The 24,612-nt window shown below is 32.8% G+C and overlaps 1 protein-coding gene across 7 annotated transcripts in view; it reads right to left on the bottom strand.

Annotated features, from left to right (window-relative positions):
* Positions 1 to 1,196: 1,196 nt before the first annotated feature.
* The window catches only part of PlexB (plexin B), a 498,951-nt gene continuing 475,535 nt past the window's right edge, over positions 1,197 to 24,612 (bottom strand). For 5 of the 7 annotated variants that reach the window (XM_083117847.1, XM_083117846.1, XM_083117848.1 and 2 more), the window contains exons 17-22: positions 23,914 to 23,973; positions 20,701 to 20,854; positions 19,789 to 19,974; positions 15,341 to 15,692; positions 11,469 to 11,832; positions 1,197 to 6,273 (exon numbers count right to left, since the gene is read on the bottom strand). In XM_083117847.1, the coding sequence (XP_082973973.1) occupies positions 6,166 to 6,273; positions 11,469 to 11,832; positions 15,341 to 15,692; positions 19,789 to 19,974; positions 20,701 to 20,854; positions 23,914 to 23,973 (1,224 nt within the window). In that variant the 3' untranslated portion in view covers positions 1,197 to 6,165. The remainder of the gene's footprint in view (positions 6,274 to 11,468; positions 11,833 to 15,340; positions 15,693 to 19,788; positions 19,975 to 20,700; positions 20,855 to 23,913; positions 23,974 to 24,612) is intronic. The other 2 variants (XM_083117851.1, XM_083117850.1) reach the window with 1 other exon arrangement.

A 24,612-nucleotide genomic window follows, 5' to 3' on the forward strand; every position in this document is an offset into this window, starting at 1 on the left:
TAACATTGGGATCCAAAACGTATCCGAAAATGATACACATAATATCCATGAAACATCCTTCCTAAATATTATATGGATGTCTGCTGGATATTCCTGGATATCTTTTGGACATACAAACATCAGCAGTAGTATCCGAAAGACATACATTGGATGTCCTTCTGAAATTAGCGTAGTGTATGGGGTTAAGTACCAAATCTTCTTCATTAACCTATTTGAGCACAAAAGCAAAATTAAAAATATGAATAAAAAGTGTAAATAATATTCATAATAACTACATTCTCTGCCAAGCAGCTTTTCACTGCATGGTCAGTGTATCAAGTCCCATTGCCGCCATAATCTAGCTTTCCAGATTATAGCTCTTGAATTGTCACCATGATGGTGAAGCACGAAATTTTTGAGGTTCCCAAAACAGATGTTACCTGGGTCAGCTTACAGCTTGTCAAAGACAAAGGTTTTCCTATTTGGATAGTCAGAGCCTAATATACACATAACAATTAAAAATTTACATTTCCACCCAAAACGTCTGATGCATTACTTTCTTTTATTTATTATAATAATAATAATGCTGGGCGTAGCTCATTCATATGGAGAAAAGGTGCATGAGGTATGAACATGTCAGAATTAATATCATGTTTACCTTTGATATGCTTTCTTCTTTGCTATATATGTATATCAACATCACATAAAGAAGTTCAGTTCTGAATAAGATGCACATCTGTTTCAAATTGTCCAATTATATATCATAAGAAACAGGAATGTTATAAATTAGGCATTTCTAATCATTGAAACTGCAAGTGGAACATTAATTCAATACTTCAAATTAAGATCAATAAATATTTTCAGAAAGAGGAAAACAATTATCTTCAAATTTACATTTTCAACAAACATTTTGGCATCTTCGAACAGTATTTTTTTTTTACTAAATTTTTCATCTTTCCATTCATAATTTTGTAATTATTTTCAAAACATGAGTAGAATTTATTTCTACATAAAATGTAAAATACATTGGATTCTAAATAAACTCTCACACAAACATAAGTTTACCCTGCAGTTCCTCAACATTCTTCACCTACAGAAGAAAACTGTACCTCCTCTTAAAAGAAATACAGTTTACACATTGCATGTTGCTCCTCTCCTATTCAAAAAGAGTTAAATTTTCAAAATATGCAAGGAATATACATTTTCAATTCAGACTGAAGTTCCAACTTCACAGTGTTTTTTTTCAAGCAATTAAAATACATTTTATTTCAAGTAAATTTGTCAGTGTTTTGAAAACCCAACTTATTCTTTCCCTGGGCTTTATGGGATGATCACATCCACTTCATGCTGGATCAGATGTAAATATTAGATGCTGGAAGGTCTTCACACATATTAAGAAATAAATCAACACTATACCAATGCATGGTTAAATATGCACATGTACAAATGTACAGTGTGTCTCACAAGTCCCCACACCCATACTTGTATGTATTCTGTTCCATACGTATAGAATATTAGCTGGTATTTGATTGCTTTGGAATGATTTCATTTACGTGGTTGTCATCCCTGCTCTGAAGGTCCCACAGAATGCTTGCTCGAATTTGTATGTCAGTTGTTGCACCAGTGTTAAAGTTAATGACTTCTCTGACACATTGTATTTTTTAATTGTGCATCAGTATAGTGTTACCTTGTTCTGTATGTGTGTGAACATAAATGATGATCATTCTACATAGCCCTGGAAAAAAATTAAGTTTTCAAACCACCAGTGTGAAATCAAACTTTTGCTCTCAATCTGTAGGTACTCTCTAATTATTTGGTTTGTGAAGATTGGTGCAGTGTGCACATTCAGAATGTTTTACTGTGTTATCATTTATCAAGTTGTTCAGGTTTGATCATAGCATCAGGTAAAATAAAACTATATAAATTATAAGTTCAATACAACCATTGTTAAAATCTCTTTTCAATTACAAATTATTTTGACAATAGTTGTTACCTGTTTTAAAACATCCCATGATGGGAATATTTAACTTTCTCTTTTCTATCCATGTTATTTCACACTGTGCCAGGCATTCTTCAATATACATCCATGTTTTCATGAACTCTAAATAAAAGGGAGAGTGCAAATATATAAAAAATTCCTTGATTTGATTCCACTTCATTCAATAAGCACACACAGATTTATACATTGTTCCAGTAATAGGAGCAAAAAGGAAGAGAAGGTCATGACCCTTCACTTAACTATATCCTGTCATCTGCAGCGACACAATTACACTATCTGAAGCAACACAAGATTCCTCTTATCCTATTTTGTCACATAGTGGAATCAAGTCAAATCAAATCCAAAAGATTTTTTTATTCGCACACTATTACCTCTCAATTTTTTTTAACACAATGTCTTCACAAAAGATTTACACATACATTTAACAGGCGTTAAAGGAAATGAACACTTACTACCCGGCATTAATAACTAAAGATTCCAGATGTCTTTCATTGACAATGTAAAATGTTGCATTGGATCGTTTTCTTTTCATTTAATTCACATATAAAAATCATACTGTAGGAGTACTAACTTCAGTTTATGAAGGACGGCTTAACTCACAGTCATCATTTCCCTCCACGTGTGCCTCAAAACCTGTGTGAAAAAATGCCACAGCACTGACTGTGAGAGTAATCTTGAAAATCTAATATCAATACTTGATGGTACATTGAGGGGAGATATAGATGGTGCTCTAGCACACTATAAAAGTATAAAGCAATTGTTAGCAAACAACAAAATGTAATGATGATGCAATATGCCCAAATATCCAAACAAGCAAGTACATCAAACTGGAAGCCGATAGTTTTACTTGATATTACAGTCGCGTGTAAATTGACAATTCACAACACAGCATAAGGCACTTTATCATCAACAGAGTTGCAAGGTTTTAATTATGGAGTACCTCATGCACAAAAAATTTGCATTTTAAAAATGATCCATGTGTAATTTTTAAACATAACATAATTTATATCAATGGGACACTTTTAATTGATGATAATGAAGATTACTTTCACTCCAGTACATTTGTAAAGCACTTGGTTAGATTCATGTACACACCAAAATTTCGTAATAATCAAGAAAGTACTAACTGCTGTCTCTGGATTTCACGCAGAAAAATAATAGCCATCAAGAAACAAATTAATGGAGAAATAAACACCAAATATCTCATGATAACACATAATACACATAAACATACGTGTCTTTTGTATTTGTATACTGAAAAACATCACAGAATTATATCATTCAGGAAGACAGATACACACTGTATGAAACATTAAGTACAAATTTTAAATGCTAGAAATCAAGAATACATTCTTGGATTTGTTCCATTTCCTTTAACACCATCATAGAAATAAACTCTCAGTAAATTTGTAATTCAATCTGATGGCAATGGCACATACTCTCACAACACTTCACACACTCTCACACACATACATAAGCAGAACCACACTCACATCCTCAATTGTATAGTTGAAATACAACATAAAACACAAATAAGACACCAGTGAAGCACATTGCTCAGTGTACTCTGAATCCTGTAATTGTACATGGAGGCACTGCCTAAAAAGAGGAAGAAGTGGAAACCAGTTTACTCAATTTTTCATTTTACATATTACTCTCTCTGAACAAGATCTATGTTCATTTTCAATTCCTTTCTTAGTTGAAAGATTAGACAAATTAAGTATAAAAACAAACAGAAGTTTAATAGTGTAAGTACTTATCATAAAATTTGAGAAAAAGAGGCTAAACATTTTACTTCTTCAAATGGAAAGACAATTTCATTCAAAATTTTGAATCATGCAAAATTTTATACTCGTTGTGTGCATATTATTAGGTAGCTAGAGGCTCTGATCCAAATCTTTAGGTCTGATGTGTATCCACTCAATTTTCATCCTTAACTACCTTGTTTTATTTATGGAGTAGAGTATAATCAAGTTGAAAAGAACTAAATTCACTACTTAAAATATATTCAAATATTTTTTTGAGATATTAATAAAATGAATACAGATTTACCACAATAAATAAACACGTTATTAGAGCTAATGTAAAATACTGACTAAAATTCTGTATCATAGTTCAATTTAACATAGTAGAAGTACTGATACTTCATACTTCAGGATGCTTTTAGAAAATACACACGTTTAAACATTGGGGTAAAAAAGAGGCACTGTATATGCAATGTTGCACTACAAAAGTTTTAAACTTGTGTCAGGTTCACTTAATGTTTTCTTACTTCAATTCTTGTTTCAAAAACTAATTCTCTATTACCACCTTGACATAGGCAATATACTTTAATATAAAATTTTAAAGGGCAATAATCACTATTACATAGTTGTATACACTTATCTGTTCAAAAACTGAATCTGATAAAGTTTCAAGGAAGTCATCCTTCATATTAATATAAGATTTATCTTATTTAAAGCACAGAAATGTCAATTTGTGAGAGAGTTAAACAAATACAGCATAGGAATTTTCAAGTTATATTTACAAGTAACAAAGCTAAAGAATGTTATATATGTGGCTGTAATTCAATGTTTGTAATTTAAATTATTGTTTTATATGCAACTTTAAAATAAAGAAAGTCTGCAAACAATATTGAACTTCCAGACTGATAAACAATTTTCACAGAAATATATTTGACAAAGGTACAACATTTAAGAAATGTTTAATGGAATAGGCTGCACATGCCACAGACCTGCTTGCAAAAAATAAAACCACCTTCCAATGTACTTAAGATTAGAGTACACTAAACAATAATATATTCACTGGTTAACTTTACAGTGTGCAATTCTGTACACAATAATTCTCATATTGAAAGCTTTGGTATATAACTAGAAACAATAAAGTACAAATTGACTGTGTCTATTTCCATTTCAATGTTTAAACTGCAACCAAATAATTAGCATTATTAGAAAACTGTACAAAACAAAATAAATATTTTTTAATTAACCTTTCTGTGTGTGCCAATATTTCTCAAGTACATACTCTTTTATTTTTATGAAAATAAAAATATTTAAATTATCTGAAATTTGCCAAAGAGGACAAGAATGCCTGGTAGCATCGGTGTTCCATGGGGTGAACTCAGTTCTTGGTGTATATCTTCTCAACACATTCCAAGGAATAAGGATTCCATATATTCTTTTTGGTCCCAAACATACACAATTCGACAATCCACGTGGCTTCTTCAAATTTCCCACCTCACACTCAATCACCCTCAGACTAGTAAATCTGTACAGCTGTTCAAATAAAATGATCATGCATGGAACACAACCAAGAGACAGCACCCAAAACCAATGGCAGTTTGGGACTTGCACGAAGCCCTGGACTGCATGTTACTTGCAGGCTACAACACACTTGACTATCTTCACTACAAGTGTCCAGTCTTGAAGTATTCAAATTCAGTCTTCTGACAATAAAGTGTGTTGGCAAGATTATCTAACAAAATGCCTGGTTTATAATGCCCCCAGATGGCCTAAACTACATCTGCTGCACAGTGCTTGGACATTTGAAAACACATTCATCCAAAGAGTTATCTGCTTTTCATCACACGTTTGGATGTTGTGATTCACCAAAAAAAAAAAAAATTTACAGTGTACATATGATACAACATTCATAATAGGTAACAGTCTCTATCTGACCTGCACTTTTTAACAAAAGAACAACAAAATATTGATATGCAGCATTCAACTGCATACCACAGTTATAAAGTTAAAATTTGTTGCAGCTTTCCTAAGTGTCTTTCATATAAAAAAGGGGATTTAAAATAATTGCTCTGAAAATCCTTCCGTATCTAGATCCTTGTCATGACACTAGATATCCTAGTATCATATTCCAGGCACTCAATGTTAGGAAACTATTGTGCTTTCAAAGACACATCTAACATCCTCCCTATTCCAATAAAGCCATTCACAGATTTCCATTAAAAGTCCAGGATTTCTGACGTGAAACCATAGGTTTGGCACAGACAAGTACTTTGTTTGTCTGAACCACCATGGTCACACGACATTCTGGTCACCTGATCTCAACAATGAACTAACTCTAATAAACACTTGTAATTCCATAAATCACAGTTTTCAGTTGCATGTGCACAAAAGCATATCACAGTTTCAATAGAGATTGGCCAATAAGAGATCAGGTGACCCGCGATGTCAGCATGTAGAGGTTTCTTCACCTTCAAGCGTACAGGCCACATTTTCTAGCTTGTGTGCAAGGTGCATTTTCTTACAGTAGGGATCGGTTTCAAGTGCTTCCAAAACCTAGAAAAAGATAATACAATGTATGAAGCACAACCTAAGTTTAACATAGAAATACACAAAATTTTAAATTTTCCTGCTTATATTACAAAGCATATATACACCAAGTTAATGTTTTCATGATTACCTGAATTATTTTTAATTGTGCACTGATAAAATCATAAAACCAACATCCCAACCACACCTACTGGAATAGTTGATTTTTTCAGAGCAGATGTCTTACAGCAGATAAATAACTTTATTATAACAAGATGGAAAATACTTCCTTATTTCATGCACTTTTGTTTAGAAGAACCTAATAATTCAGAAGGTTTGCTGCCTCTTCAGAGGTGTCTCCTGAATGCATGCGTCAATTGTGGGAAAAAGGCTCAACTACGCTTATATTACATTTCTTTGATCTGAAGTGAAATAAAGTAATAATTATTTTCCCACAATTGACGCATGAGTTACTTCAGATAGAAGAAATGTAATATAAGCTTAGTTGAGTGCTCTTGTCTAAAATAAATACTTCTCCTATATGAATAAATTAGAATGTAGAAATGCTCATTAATGTGGTCTCAGAGCAAGCTGTCCTTTTTCCCACAATTGCTGCATGCGCAGCATGCATTGCATGCATTCAGAAGATGCCTCTGTGCCTCTTTCAGGTTGATGGTGTCACATGAGAACCAGAGGAATGTAACTCATAAAATGCAGTTTTCAGTTTTGTTTAATGAATCACCTCTGTGAGGAGATCTATTTGGAGTCAGATCGACATATCTCCACTTCTAATCCTTAGCAGTAAGGTGGAGTCATGTATCTCTAATTTGCGGACACTTTTGAAGAGCCAGGCAGACATATTCCTGCAAATACATTATTTCTTCTCTCCTGTAAACTTGAGTTACGTCCCTCTGGTTCTCACACGATGACATGCATATGCGAAAAATCAAACTTCCACCACATGATTGTAATCACAACAATGTTACTTACATCCAATATGTTATCAAGCTGAAACCTTTGAAAGGAAGCAACAATGAAAAAAGTCTCTTCCATCTTGGTTTACCTAGCTACATATATAGTTATTCACTCCCATTTGACAGATGGCAAATTTTCAATATGTACTGACATTACAATTAATTTCATCTACTTTGAAGGATAGATAAGGATAATCGTGTATGCATTTTATCAATCTTAAATTCATGGTTAGGAGTGGATTAGGTATTATGTCTCCCTCAGGAATATCCCAACAGCCCCTGATAAACAATAGCCAAATGATATTAGAGTGAAGGACAAAATGCAAGATGGTTTGACAATGTGTACTGGATGAATCGAATGCCATGCCAATTTAAGGCTCAGATGGTCCTTTGGCCAACGCCAGTGAAGCCATTTATAAAATTTACCTTCCTTTCGAAAATTGCTAAGATATTTCAAAATCTAAAAAATTTACATCTGCCTAAAATTCCTTCTAGAGCATTCATGTAGTTTGCTTTCACTGTCATCTAGATATTCCCAATAGCTTTGTGGCTACATAAGCATATTAAGCTATTGGAATTATCTAGACAACAGCAAAAGCAAATCGCACAGTTTCATATCAATGCTCTAGAAGGGATTCTAAGCAGATGTAATTTTTCAGAATTTGGAATATTATAGTGGTTTTACGAAAGGAGAGGAAATTTCAAAAATGGCTTTGCTGGTGTTCAACAAAGGTCCAGCCAAGCCTCAATCAGCAACTTAACGACATTCAGGTTTTACTATGGAGCAAGTATAATGCATGGAATTGTTTAATATGTTGTGCGTTTCATGAGACTGAGAATATTATCAGGTAGCAATGTCACAAAATGGAAGACATAGTGGCAACATTACAACTGTTACACAAATAAGACTAAGCAATCACAGTTTAGCAATAGTGTTGCTGGATGTAGTATGTCAGATGTTTGATGCCTACTGCTTCCAATACAATACCAAGAGCAGTAAGAGGGGGAAGACTTAGTGAAATCTTTCAAGTTTTAAGTGAACCAACCCAAAGAAATTGAATGAAAAATGAATCAATTGGTCATGTTAATAAAATTGACCATCTATTAATGTTTTCAATTTTTTGGAGCACCTGCTGCATTTTGTATGTTGAGAACCTGTTCACACACGTTTGATCTACTTACTTGGTGAGTACGTGCTCCAGCAGTGAGCATGTGCTCACATTTTGATATGAATGGGAAAAATGCAGGTTCTCAGAAATTGACAGGTGCTTAAACAAACACACACCATGCATACATGCAAGAGTTTAAAAATGTTGACATATCTATGAATAGTCAATGGGTTGGAAACTATGTATAAGGGAGGACTTTATTCCACCCCCACTGGAATGTGTGTTCATTAGCACCTAATCATTTCTTATTAATATCACTCAATGTAGTTGAAAATTTAACTTTTCTCTCTTTGGATGAAATCAGTGGTGGCTATTGAGGGGGGGGGGGTAGTTTTGTCACCCAATTACCACTACTGGATGAAGTAGTTCCATTCACACAACTTCATACTTATTTGTCACTAGTTAATGATAGTGAATCATTAGAAGATATATACAGTGCAACCCCAAATGTCCCTTGAATCAGTCTTCCTCCCTGCCTGAGAAGGTCCCAACATAATTGGGCTTTTTAACAACCCCCGCGGTCGAGAATTCTGTGACGTCATCACGGAAGCACTTGCCTTCTTTTGCCAGTCTTTTTACATGGAAGCGCATTGGAGACACAAATGTTTTCAATTAGTATACAAACCTATATGTATGCAATTGTTGTTGGAATTTTTGTATGCAATGTCGTATTTAGAGGAAGGGTTCTGTGGGTTAAGCTCCCCCGGAAAAGTTGACAAGTACTAAAATTGAATAAGCAAAATACTTGGTTACAGTATGATCAGTGAGATGGAATGCTCTGGAACTCTGTTGTTGGAATTCAGTTCCTGCTGTGAAAGTCCATTCTCTGACACCTTGTAAGCAATAGGTAATGAGGAAAGAGAAAGTTCTTGAACGAAATTTGACTGATGTCGGTGGTTGGTCCAAAAATTTAGAGAAAAGAAAATACATTTCGGTCAGTGCTATTCATTTAAGTTGTAATTGAGTACCTAATTTCCTGAAACGACAGACGTGATAGATCTTGTGTTTATATATTTACTTTGGATGCAATAATATTATATAATAATTATAATAATAATAGCCGGCCCCATGCTGGAGTGGTTAGCACATCACGCTACAATGCCAGGGATCCCAGGTTCAAATCCCAACCTGGGCATGGTTGTTTGTGAGTGTCCATTCATCACTTTTATCATGTCATCACTCATCCCCATTCGCAAATTAGCCAAAAGTGGCAAAAAAGCGAAGTAAAATAAAGCATATCAATCAATATCATCAATCAATAATAATTATAATCTTGGGTCTCATAGCAGTCAGATGCCCTACCAACTTAATCACCACAGCTCCCTGCCTCTATTCACAAATCATCAATAAGTATTACAAGTATTACCTAATCTTTATCTATTTCTTTCTACTTAGTTCTTTTATCGCTTTTCTACCACTTTTGGCTAATCGTGACGATGAGTGATAATTGGATGAAACTGATTAAGAACACGCATACCCAGGCTGGGGTTCAAACCTGGGAACTTCGGTGGCGAGATCGAAAGTCTACCCCTTTACGCACTCTGTCATAGAGCCGGCTATCCTTTGTCTTATAACACAGTATTATTAGCAAATATTGTAATATAAAGACATTTTTGTGTGATACATATTATACTATTATATGTGATACAATTGACCAACAATGTCCAAGAACCCTTCCCAAAATATATTTCTAGATAAGTCCATGTCATACCCCAGAAATAAAATAAACGATATAAGGAGTCAAATATTTAGTTGTAACTATTGCAAAATATTGACACCTCGTCATTGTTTTCAAATGAATTTGTCAAGGCAGAGGGGAAGCTTGCTTCCACGGTGATGTCACAAGTTTACGATCCCCGCCCTTCATGGAAAAGAGGCGGTTATGGTCAGACCTCTTCAAGTGGGGTAGGGGAAAGTCTTCACGTGATAAAGTTCTCACATTTTACATTTTCCTACTTTATACAGATTATCTCTGGCCCCAATGCAGAAAAATCTTATAAAAATTTCCCAGATTATATATTTTCATGGATTGTATCTGTAGCCACAATAATAAAATGTTTGTGCAAATCTTAAAGTGTGTTCAAAATCCACATACGTCACCAGTTCTCCTGAAACATTAGTGCAGATGAACGTATGACATAGTATTCAGCCAGTCACATGACAATGCAAAATCACAATTAGCTCTGGTTTCTACAGAAAATTGACATTAAAAGTGTATATGCTGCCAATACAGCTGATTATGTTATACAATTTTGTTTCAGAAATGTACCAAAAACATTTTACAGAGGTAGAGGACATGAAGAGAAATAACTATTCTTTGTGATACTTTTCTCCATGGCACCTCCTCAGTTTGGCACTAGATCACATCAAAGTTATCTACCTGCACAAATTGAGTCACACCAGTGTGATGCCTGATTTTTGTAGGGTGCCGAATCAAGGTACTAGAGGGAAATATTACTATTAAAAGAAGTTTGTCTTGATGTTTTGTGATTGTGCATGTGTTATTTTGAAACATGATTTATCGAGTTAGTTTTTAAGTCCATCTCTGTGAACTTTGATCTCTTGTCCAGTGTAATCGAGGTCCTGTTGTTACTTATAGTAGAACATCGATTTTAAGTTTCTCAGGGGATCAAGATGGTATTATTATTATTATTATTATTTAAAATTATTTAATAATAATAATAATAATAATAATAATAAAATAAAACAAAACAAAACTTGGAATGTGGGGAAAATGTAAAATCCAGGAAAATTTTATATTTGGCACTACTGAGACAAAGACTGAATGTATAATCCAGGACAATGCAAAAACTGGGAATGTAAAATTGGGGTTCCACTGTTATTTATGTCACTTTTCTAGCTCTTTGAAATAATCATCTATAAGCATAAATGATGATTGATGAAAGAGATGATGGAGCAAATACAATGGAAAGTGTCTACCTTACCCATGTTCTGAATCTAGGACACAGAAGATGTGGTACCAAATTTTGTCTGTTATACATATGAAGCTATTATATTATTAGATACTGACATTCACAAACTATCATTCACACTTTAAATATATCAATTTTGTGCTTACCTGTTGGCTGTATTTCGTAACGTAAATGTACAGTTCTTTTAAAGCTGATATAATATCAAACTCTCCACCTTGTGAAACAGATAACTGCTGCATAGCCGTACCCATTTCCTGATCAGTAATCTGTGGTAGCATTTGGACATCACAATAAAAATGAGCTACCATTTCCCGATAATGAGGAATGTCCTTGGCAAACAACAACTTGTTTGATGGTGAGTCCTTCCCCAAACGATGTTCAGTGGTTGAACAGGCATCCATGAAAGTCTGAGCAATAACGGAGAGACACGAGTCAACAGTAGTAGTTTTGTTGATGTCAAATATGAAGTCTGGATTCTTGATGAAATTCACCCAGAACCTTAATGGAAGACTGAAAGAAAGAAATTACCAATTAATACACAGTTTCTAGGGTACGTGACATACAATATAAATGCTTTTCTGATAATAATTTCTTCAAAATTATACAAAACAAGTGTGTGTTATAAAAGCAATTGAATATTACATGCTCAGTAAAATTTTACATGATCAGTAAAAATAATAGGTTCAGCCCATATATTTGCATTAATCAAACATCATTCACAATTTCTGTAGTCACAAGCTGGCTATACCACAGATACAAACAATTGTTTAGATTAATAATCACAAATTCAAATTAGTAAGGTAAAGCAGTTCCATTTTCTCCATGAAAAAATACAGTAATGGATACATAAAAATATGTTAGATACATTTGAGTCATTGTCAAGCAATTTACTCCTACTATAAAAATAAATTTATCATGTTATAATTAATGATACTAATTTCTTAAGTCTAAGGCAATAGCAAGAATTTTCATCAGGAAACCTACCTGAAGCAAATAATGTCTTGCTTCCTGCAGAAGAGATGCATATCTAGTTGTCTCAGATGAGCTGCATCATTTACGCACTTCGAAATACTATTTTTTAACAAAGTAATATCTTCCCAAGATGTGTGAAATTTGGAAGGATTGAAGAACTCCATTCTTCTTGGGGGTTATGTTCCACAGTGCAAATATCTTGTGAAATTATGTGCCTCACTTGCATGAAACTCCAGGTCAAGCAGTTTTGAGACAGACCCTACAGGTCTTCCACTATTCCACAATCCTTGAAATTCATCACATTTCGTACCATGCTGTAAGAAGCTTCCACATGATCCATGGATAATACTGAGTAAGTTAGAAAATAGAAAGTAATTTATTTTCTTGCAATTCACTCACCTTCTGAAGGCTTCGCCAAAACAAATCAAATTGGTAAAATGTCCTTGTGCTACATTTGCAAACATACATTTTTCACCTCTTCAAATTTTTAAGTAGCATAACAATGCATTTTTCTCTTTGGCCCAATTATTTTTCACATTTTTTACATGGGAAATATTTGACAGATCTGATGTTTACCATCAATGTCACATTTCTGCACTGAGAATTGTACTTTTCTAATTCAAGATTTTCCTTCTATTTCATATAATTTCTGTCATATTGACCTTTGGCTACAATAAGGAAACATTCCACCATTCAATTGTATCAACAGATCTTTTGTGTTTCCCAGTCCCTTTGATCCAAATTGTTTATCAATTATTAGAAATTTTTCTTCTTCTTCTTGGATTTAAGACCGAATTTATGACTCTTCTGAACTATCTTCATGTACATCCAAATACTCAAATCTCTTCTGACAACAGAATTTGGTTTCATGTTCTGATCAGGCACTAATAGCATAAATATCAATATATTTATCTTGATTCTGTATATTCTGCATCATTGTCTTTTTCTTACATTGAATTTTTGACTTTAAGACTAATTTTAATGTTCTTTGAATTTGTTTCTTGAAGCATAACAATTGTTAGAGTAATCCACCAGCTTAAAACGTTGAAAATATTTGTATACATGGCTTATACATTTGCTATGATTCTTTCTCCATGATTTATATGATTTTCTGTTAATAAATATATATAAAAATCTTAAATTTAGTGATACAAATGATCAATATAATGTTGGAAATATTCAATTTCCCATATATATTTTGTCTTTGGTTTTCACTTTCGTGTAAATATTTTCATAATTTATTCATTTAGAAAAGGATACATTTATCCTTATTCTATTCAGTAAGAAAAGGTCTTCAAAGAATAAGTTGATACTTATAAAATTGATTTTAAACATAAATATTATTTTTTGTCAGTATAAAAATAATAGAGAAGGCAACAATTTAGGGTTTAATTTTTGGGCTCTTTGACAATAAAAATTCACTATTTCTGGTACAACCACGGTAATAAATAAATGCAAACCTTCTCTCATTATTAATAAGTAAAAGTTTGATAACATTATAATTTCTGTTGAGAACTTCAATTCCACAAAACATAATTCAGTTTCTTTTATTGTTATTTTCTTTTCATGTCACTATTTTCTTGTTATTTATATTCGTCATTATTTTCATTACAAAACTAGTATTGATCTTGAAGTTTTATTTGAACATTATACTTATTGCTAAATACAAGTGTCATTTTGTTGTAGTAAGAAAAAAATTGTAAGGTAAACATAGTTTCAGTAATTTTGAAGTGCCACGTTCTGGTATTCACTTTTTGAAGTGCATGATTTTTTAAAATAAATATCTAATTCTCAAATTTAAAAAAGAAAATATCTTTTTGTCAAGCTTCTGCTCTGTAAATTGCAAATATTTTTCATAATTAAAAGCTAACAATATCCACATTCTCTGTTTTATAATATTTGAAGTTTTCAATGTATTTTTTATGTGAAATTGCATACTATACTTTACTGAAGTAAAAAATGATCAACAGGGCCTATTATAAACTTAACTGTATTTTGGAGTAAATTTGAGAATTCGCCATTCCTTCACAGTTACTTTTCCTACAATTCTATTCTATTAACTTTCGTTGGAGTGTTTTGTTGAAAATGCTATAACCTAACGATCAGTATTTTATGTCGAATTTCTAAAAATGTACATAATCTTTTTGCTTCTTTAGTGGGCTTTTACTCATCAGGAAGGTACACACATCATAAAATATATCTTCATATGGTTCACTCTGCTCACTTTAGATAATTTTCATCAGAAGCTTCATCCAGACAATATCCTTGAAAAGTATTTCACATCACTTTGTATGCAGCTCATTTGAGAATCATCAGCTCAATAGTTATGACTGGCATTCTGTTATTATCTTCGTAAAATGCATTCTATGACAAACTTTATACAGTATATATACAGTATTTGTGTCAAATGCAAACTTGAAATGACTAAATTTTGGTGCCATTTTTGAACTGGGTAGCTATTTTTGATGAACTTCCAAACTATCATCTTCTCACAAAAGCATCTCTGTGTTTACAATAAACACTGACTAATTACACAACTTACTTTTAAACACACAATTCTGTTCCAAAATTATTAAATAAAGTGATCACAAATTTAGAGAAATTGATTTTTTTATGTGACATCTTGACTCATTACCATCTTCCTTAAATCTGCAAATAATTATGGGCAGACCTATTATTATTACTGATCTCAAATATGTATCTGCTTCAGCTTTTGTATTTATATATTTTTTTGCAAACTATTAATGTATTTATTTGTAAATTGCTCCTCTCACGCTTGAACTAATATGTTTCAAAAATCTGAATGTTATTCTGTAACCTTCAGCTCACTGATATTCATATAGTAAATCTCTACTTCATCCGTGTACATCCTCCCACTTGGCTGAGTACATGCAAGGATGAGAGAGTCATCTCGTCATGAAGGTGAAACTCCTTTTATTTATCCAGTTGCAGTTCCTATCACGTAAAGAAATACTTCCCAAAACATCTGATAATTTGGAAACGTGTTTTCTCTTCATAAGTATTACAAGGCAAGCGGGTAACCCACCTGTTGGATTTCCAGGCGTGGACGACCTCGGGATCGATAATGCTGTGTTTCTTTGCTGCATCGTCTAGCAAGTCGAAGAGCCACTTTACTGCTGGTGGGAGGGCTTCGTTTGCAGTCAGTATTGTGTTGAAGAAGTCATCCACAAATTTTTGAATAGTACCCTTCGTAGACAATAACCTAGTGAGGAAGATTTCTGGAATGGCTTTGTGAGTTCTTTCAGATTTATTATTCTGATACTGATGATCATCTATTGGCTTAATTAGGTGATACATTCTAAAATTTGAACCTGATTCCACATCACCATTAGCTGCTATAATAGGAGACAGGGTAGTTGTGAAGTATGTTCCCGTACCTAAAACAGTAAAGTAGAAAACAAAACAATTAGGAAGCTTTGGCTATTTGGAAACAACTTCCGCAGACACAAAAATTCAATATCATCATCACAATAAGTAAATGTCTGTACAGTGGAACCTCAATATTACATTTTTCGGGGGACAAAGCTGAAAAAAATTAAAATGTGGGAAAATGAAGAATCCTGGAAAATACCATAGCTAGGTCAGAACTAATACAAATTTTAACCAATACCCACACTGGCATACACAAGGGGAGAGCTGATGGGGCTACAGCCCCTCCAGAATTTTGAGCAAAGCAAAATTTTTCCAATCAAAGCAGTAAAGATCTTGGGTAATACCAAAGTGCTAAATGCAAACTCTGCTTAAAATGACACCCAATTACCACATTTCTCTTTGAACAACTTTTAAAATGAAGATTAGAAATCGTAATTAGGAAATTTTTTATACTGTATCTTCTCTCACCTTCCCCAGAACTCAGATATGTAATATCCACCTTTGCAATTCCAATCCCCTCAAATACAATAATAATAATAAATAAATCATGCATATGCCTGTGGATATGCATATGAATGTTGCTAACCTTACTGATTTCCACCAATACCAATGCTTGAAAACTGTGACAATTAAAAATTGTTCAAAATAATTATTAGTAAAGAATCAATTTACCAGTTTTGCTTCAAAATATTCAAGAATTACATCACAATTGTAAATTATCTGTTATAAATCACAAAATACAGTTCTTCACCCAATATTGGTGCAAAATGAATGGAAACTCAGAATTTTGCATAGCTTTCAGAATAATTGGACTCTGTGCAAGTGTCGAAAGGCAATTTTTCAGACCCCCCAAAAGAGCAAAATACTCAGAAATATCAGCCAGTGACAGTAAATAAAATCCAGCCAATACTTTTCAATATCGATACCACTGCTATCAGATGATACCAATACATCAGCATCGATATCAGCTCAGCCCTATTTATAACACATGACTTTATTGGACACAAAGTTTGAATGTATAATGCAGGAAAATGGCAATTCCAGGAATGTAAAACTGGGGTTCCACTGTAATTAACAGTTAAACAATTTCATGAGAGTTTTTGAAATGAAATACAACAAAACTTCCATGTTTCAGAACAAAACTTCACCACTAGCGATTTTTAAAAATATATTCCACATACATGCATAGGCAAAAATCTTTGTTCTCTTACAACTGATACACAGATGATGCCAAGACCAAGCAACATATCAAATTCATAGCTAGTTAAGTAAAGGTGAAGAACTTAATTACCTACGTGAAATTTTGTATTTTCGCGTTGCACAATTTAACAGTTATTTCCGATTAATTTCCAAACTAACAAAGAAGTGATGTGCTACCATCTTCACTCCAAATGTCATGCCCTTAGTGAATGAAGGCAGTTAGCCTTCGAAATTAATCTGAAATAACTATTAAATTGTGCAACTCAGAAATACGAAATTTCACGTAGGTAATACTCAAACCACGTTTACCACACCCATCATGAAGAACTTTATATTTATTTTTTCAAGAAGTTAGTCTGTATTTTTATTTAAAATTCTCGCAATCAGCTTTTTAATATTTATTCTCAAACATATAAAACTTAGGAACCAAAATAGAGACTGAAGTGGCACTGTGAATAAATAGCACAAATTGATAATGAAGCACCAAATTTTTTTAAATAAACTAGGGAATATTGCAACCACTTGTAGAACACAAGATTGATACCCAAAATCTGAAACAAGATGTAAAGTACAAATAAGGACTTAAAAAAAAAAAAAAAAAAAAAAAAGTACCACAATCCATTGCAAATTTAAAGCTCTATCATTCTAAAGAGACCCAACAACAAAATGAAAAAACAATTTAGATGTTTTTGACGTACTTTATTTGCCTGGCCCAGATAAATACACTGCACAGCACACACAGCAAATAATAATTTTCTAACCCGTAGCTAGAATTTATGGATTTTCTGAAAGCTAGTTTCCCTCTCATCATCATCATCGATCTCATCAGGAGCTTTATCAGCGAAAAACTAAAAGATCTTATTATCATTTTAGGAGTCAGAAAAGTGTGTGCCACATTTGCATTACACTTACATACTAATAAATAAGGTAACATTTTAGGCAAAATTTTTGGAATTCTTAGATGACATGGTGAACAACTGGCCCAATTAAGCTACTGGAGAACCCATACATACATAGAGTAAATTGATTGGTTTGCTGTTTTAAGTCTACTTTATGCACATATAGGCTAATTGGGACTGGACCTACAAGTGGGATCCGAACCACTATGTGCCTTCACTGGGTATCAAACCTGGGACCCTTGATTACAAGGTGATGACATTACCACTATGCCATCGGAGAGGCCCTACATAGAGTACAGAGAAATAGCATAATCAGGACTGGACTTCAGTGTGAAGTGGAACTCATAGCAGATAGTAAAAAATAATAATAATAATAATAATAATAATAAATAAAAATAAATAATAATTAAGAATGTTGATGAAGACTAGAATCTGATCCAGTAAGTTCTGTTCACCTCTTGAGAACATTACTATTAAGATACAAATCACTAAAAAACTTAATGAAACATTTCATGTTTACACTACCTCAAAATGTCATTTCTTGTGCATAATTTTATGCTTGTAATTAAGAATTTTATTTACTAATTAATGCTTAGAAAAAAGTACATCAGTATCAACATCGTGCTTCTATTAGTTGTATCACTGAGAAAAACAAGCTTCTTGATGATATTGTTGTTTTGTCTACTGTTTTCTCTGTAATACGGCCAGGTAACACATTGAAAATGTCAATATTAAATAATTATAAAGAATGTCAAGGTATTTAAGATTTCATATTTGTGAAAATGTTCTCCAGAATGGAAGAATAGCACAAGGTTACTAGATGTGTTGTTAGACAAGGATATATTTCAACTTCTCGGGTACAATAAAAATATAAATCGTATGCAGTTTGAACAGGAATATCTTCATAGTGATAGAAAAGTAAGATGTGGTCTTTATGCATTTGCCATGCTAAAGCTGTACTTTTTTAGAGACAAGAGCCAAGGAGTCATCAAGAAATTTGATTTCCATTGTACCTTGCTTAGCATTTCAACAATTTGCTATGCTCAAAATTGAAGAAAATAGAAATTATGCACTAACTTATCTATTAGTTTATTCATCATGGCAAATCACATTGGAAATTATAGTCTTTCAGCAATGATAAAATATTTCCAGCATTTAAATCCATGTTATCACACTTGACTATTCCTTATAACAACACTTTGTTATTCTGTCATTTTTTGGCTAATCACAAAGATGATGATGAATGATGATGTGATGAAATCGATTAAGGGGCACTTGGAAAGAGCACCCATGCCCAGCTGTGATGATAATCACTCCACCACAGAATTCTGCATGAAAATTTTGTTTCAACATATTTGTGCTACACCACATCACACAGTCTTCAAATTAAAGTCCTACAAAGTGCTACATTGATATATCTGTATATTATTTCAAGTGATATGCAAAGATATAAAAATGAAAGTATATGCAAGCTTTATAAGTTGACACATCCACTACTTGTGCATGTGCAAAAGTGGCTAATACTGACAGCAGACTATATAAATGATTTGCAAAAGGGGGCAGGAATGGGCTTGAAAGTACAAAAATGGGTCTCCAATAAGGCTCTTAAAGCGAACCACAATAAATTCATTTTCCATAGAAATGCGACTTGTGAAAATGTTTTTTTCCCAGTAAATGAAGAAAATATAAATTATGTAGTAAGGTAAAGTTCCCCATGTATATAGCACCGAGCCATGAAGGCTCTTTTAGGAGGTGTGGGGGTCGGGTCACAGGAACAAACTTAAACTTAGGGTTTATTGATATTTTTAATAAATTATATAGTAACTATTAGTTTATTCATCATGGAAAATTTCACATTGAAAATTAAGGAGGTCTTTCAGAAATGACAAACAATTCCTACCCTTTAAATCCATGTTATCATACTCTGCACTATCCTAAAGTCTGTGTTATTTAGAAGTAAAAAATGTATAAATTAATCTGCATGGAATCCAGAGGTACTTACAATTCTGACAAGGTTGTTTGCAATTTGCATTAAAGCTGTCATTTTGCCGAGGTATCAAAGACATCACAGCTGATTCTTTTACACCATAATGAGATAGCGTATTCAACTTCTTCCAGCCACAAATAGATTTTGTTGTTAAATCTTCATCCTGCAAGGTTAAATGGCCTCCTCTTCCATGCCTCCACTCTGAGAAAGAAATATAAACATAAGCATGTACATCACAACTTTCTCACTGGAAGAAATAAAATAAAAGTAGATTAAATGACATTTGAATAATGAATATTGGGTGTAATTTCTGTACATCTAAGTATTTTGACTGAATATGCTATGGTATAGCAAGAGTGCGGATTATATTTGTTATTTTATTTGACAATGCAAGATGTCTGAACACCTCCCTCCTATGCCATGTAACTAACTCATTCCCAAAATTTTAACATAAAAAATAAAAATCCAGAAAATGATTCAGTTTGGAGATATTCTTACATATTTTAAATATGCGAGTCTTCAAATTATATTACTTTAAATCTATAAAATAGATAAAATACAATTATTAAATTATAATATTAATTTATTACAAGAAAATAGACAATTGTTCCGTGCTGATCTGAAAAAATAATTATAATCCAAAGTTATGGGTAAGTGCAAAGAAGTATATACCTATACAAATGGCATGGAATATACATCAATTTATCAAGAAGGCAATTTAGCACAAAAACTACAGGCTGAAAGATTGAAAGTTCACTAAATATAATAAATCTTCCGATTGTCATTTCATTATTTGAATGGAAAATTACCACAGATATTACTAATCATCTTTTCTAAAATAAAGAAAATATACTTGAGCTTATTTTTCCATGAACATGCCTTTTCATGATACCCAACATATGCTCTAAAATAGACTTTTATACTTACCCAAATCAACTTCATGTATGGATGGTCTTAAGGAAAATGGTGTATTTTTGTACAAGGCATCAAGAATTTTAGATTTGACCTGACTTATGGTGTCACAATCCAATACTTTACACTGAATTTTCTCATCCAAATCATCTTGAACCACATGGAGAGTCTGAAATTCGAAACGAATAATTAAAATCGGTAATAATTTTATTTACTAATATCGATATATCCGATTATTTACTAATATATGATCAGACTGGGTGCTTCACCACTGTAAACAAAAATTTGACAATTCTCTACAGTACACAATATATTGGCTAGCAAAATTAAAAAAAAAAAATTCTACTGTATTCTTTCAAGTGAAAATCAAACTCAATTATAACTAAAATCCTAAAACACATCTACATCAAGCAACATACTAGTTTTCCTTTCTTTTTTAAAAACTTAATTAATGAAGAAGGTAAGGTTTTATCAACTTCTTCTATTTAAATATAATATTTGAATACAAAAAGATAAATATGACAAAATAGAACCTTGATTGTATGATTTTCAGGGCGTTGTGGTTAAAGAACTTATAATGAAGGAAAATGTAGAAAATCCAGGAAAATTTTGTAACATTTTTCTCTATGGGAACTCCGAAGACACAGTGTATAATATGGACAAATATATAAGCCATGAAATCAAATTTAGGTTTCACTTTATCTCTCTACTTGTATTTATAACACACACACACACATAAACATTAATGTAATCATTTTATAAACAACACAGTGTTATATAAGATGTAAGCAAGTTACTAAAGTTATATCCACAAAACTTACTTGTACATGTTCCATTAATTTCGGTGGTCTCTGCCACCATCCACTTGGGAACTCGATGCAGAGGCCACCGAAATTAATAGAACATTTACAAGTAAGTTTTGTGGATATAACTTTAGTAACTCGCTTACGTATTATATTATCAACTGCATTGTTTATTCTCCTTAACATGAACACTGTGTTATTTGGAAAAATATATTACAATAAAATTATGTAATTTAAATTATATAGAGAGAATTGGGTAGCTTCTATATAATTTTCAATTAGTTGATAATTAAACAATGTGCTAGATGCAATTACTACTGTGTTAATTTATTCTCTTGATTATAAGCTGTTGTAGAATACACTATTTCTTATGTGTGTTATTGTTATACACTATGGTTCTAAAGCTTCTAATTGAAATGATTAATAAATATGATGCTACAAGCTACTGTAATGACAGTTCAACCTACAATATGTGAGAAGAGTATGCACCCTACTACGAAAGCAAGCAACACACTTCACTGTGCAAATGGTACTAAATAGGGAAACTTACTGTAGATTAGAAATAAGAACCTTAATATGCAACAGAATGACAGAAACTAAGAAAAAATAAGTTATTCATAGCTGTCCATGAACCTTACGAAAAAATAAACATGAAACAGATGTTTCAAAATCCCCACACATGAATTTCACTTTAAGTTGGATTGCAATTTAGCTGGCAATATTTTAATCTTTACAGTTTATTTTCAGTAAGTGCTTTAAAGTTACAGAATTTGATTTATAGTTTTAAACTGAACTTGCAGTAATTTAAACCCGTATCGCAGCAAGTGTCAAATACAGTTACTCAGATATCAAAGATGCCCAGCAACTTTTAGGTGGAGTAGTGCAATTCCATTTTTACCTTGTTGTATTTGTATTTTCATTTAGTTTGCAAACTAAAGTATTCTGAAAAAAAAAATGACATCACGCGACACATAAAATACTTATCGAATTCGAGCTCTATTGGGTACAACAAAAATGACAGTAATACCAGCCTTAAAGTTATAATTGTCAGAGATTGACTGATTGTTTTGCTTTTATTTTACTTCGCTTTTTGTGCCACTTTTTGGCGAAGATGGGGGATGAGCGATGATATGATGAAATTGATGGCCACTCACAAACATCCATGCCCAGGCTGGGATTCAAACCTGGGACCCCTGGAGCCATAGCACAATGTGCTAACCACTCTGCCATGAGAGCCGGCTGTCAAGAGATTGAAACAACCTGTCACTAGTAAAACAGTTAAGATAGAGTAGATACGAGTTTTATGTACTGTACTGTTATATTAGTGGCTCATTTATTATTTTAATTAAGATGCACCAATATTTTTAAGTATTTTCTACAATGACATAATAATATTTGTGAAAATTTATGCCATTTTAAGATAACTGGTTTGATTAGGTGTAAGGAATTTAAGATTTTTTTTAGATAGAGTAACTGCAGTAAGCTGTGTTTCCGAGTTTGAGTTTTGTTTTTAAGTCCACATTTATGCCCAGATAGGCTAATCGGGATGGGACCTACAGTTAAAAGTGGGATCTGAACCACTATGTGCCTCCACCAGGTATCTAATCCAGGAGTCCTTGATTACAAGATTACAAGGTGGTGGCATTATCACTATGCTATCGGGGAGGCCCCGAAGCTGTGTTTATTTTTCAATCTCTGTTATCAAAAATGTTACATCAATATCTTCCCTGTCCCTTCATACCTGAAAGGTTTAGTAATAGATACAATCGGCAGCTACGATAACAGTAGACAAATTGTCCATCACTATTCTCATTCTTTATTATTCTATATCCTATCGTTGTATGAGAACCAGGAAATGTAACTCCAAAAAATTTTAACATATCTCCTCTGAAGAGGAGTCAGATTGACATATGTGCACTTCTAATCCTCAGCAGCAAGATGGAGCAATATACTGACTGACTCTTTGATGAGTCAAACACATTCCTAAAAATACATTATTTCAGTTTTCCTGTTATTTCATAAATTGGATTTACGTCCCTCTGGTTCTCGCACATGTTGTTTGAAGGAGTGGAATTGTGCCAATTCTGAGGCACACATTGTCCTCCGATTATTGGTGCTATTATTAGAATTCATTACTCTCACATTCTGGAAAACAAGAATGAAATTGTTGGACAATTTGCTTACTATTATTCTTGCCATTGACTGTAGAAAGTTCCAAAGCGGAGATCTCAGAATATGAATTTCATGCTTTCCTTTTCCACCATAAACAACAAATGACAGGATAGTCAACCTATATTCACCAATCCTAGCAACTATAACTACAATAAGCAAGCAATACTTGGAAACAATATGTAATGCAAAGAAAGCAATCAAAACAAAATAAAAGGGGATAAGTGGAAAAATAAGTATGATCAATTGCACATACTTGATACGTTTGGTAGGGAATTTTTTCATAATGTGGATCCTCTTGCACAAGGTGGATTGTCTAAGAGAAAAAAGAAAGGGAAAAATGAAGATCAAAATGAAAATCAGTAAGCAAATGCTATTTTTAAAAATAATAGACTGCTTCCAAAATAAATTTTTAATGTAAATTTGGCATCATGCAACATGTATTACTACCTAATATTGGGTAATTGTGCTTACTGCATGAAGTAACATTTGAATGAACACTTTCTGAATAACAATGTATCTATGTAACTACGAAATCTTCATTAAAACAGTTCCCTATTTAAGTTAGTACACTTTAACTGTTAGACAAGCATGATACCGAAGCCCACATATTCCTAAAGAAGCAGAAATTAATTGATTTCAAGTATGCATACATTTATTTTTGAATTGACAGCCATGCAAAGCTCAAGCAACTATTACACCTATGTTCTTTCTATATTGTAATAAATCAGTTCTGAAGACCCTGTATGTACCTTTTGTTCGCAGAAAACATTTTATTTCTTACAGGTTTAAAAATCTAGAGTAGGAATGTCCACCTTTTAAAACACAATCTAACACTACAATATCTAAATTTCAGATTACTTATGCAAGGAATGGATACTTGCTCTGAAGCAAAACATATTAAGAGTTAAAATAATTAACATATTTGTTTCTGGAAGCATATGTGTGCATGTGC

This window comes from Lepisma saccharinum, chromosome 2 (assembly GCF_977018435.1).
Source record: "Lepisma saccharinum chromosome 2, izLepSacc3.1, whole genome shotgun sequence".
Taxonomy (NCBI): Eukaryota; Metazoa; Arthropoda; class Insecta; order Zygentoma; family Lepismatidae; genus Lepisma; species Lepisma saccharinum.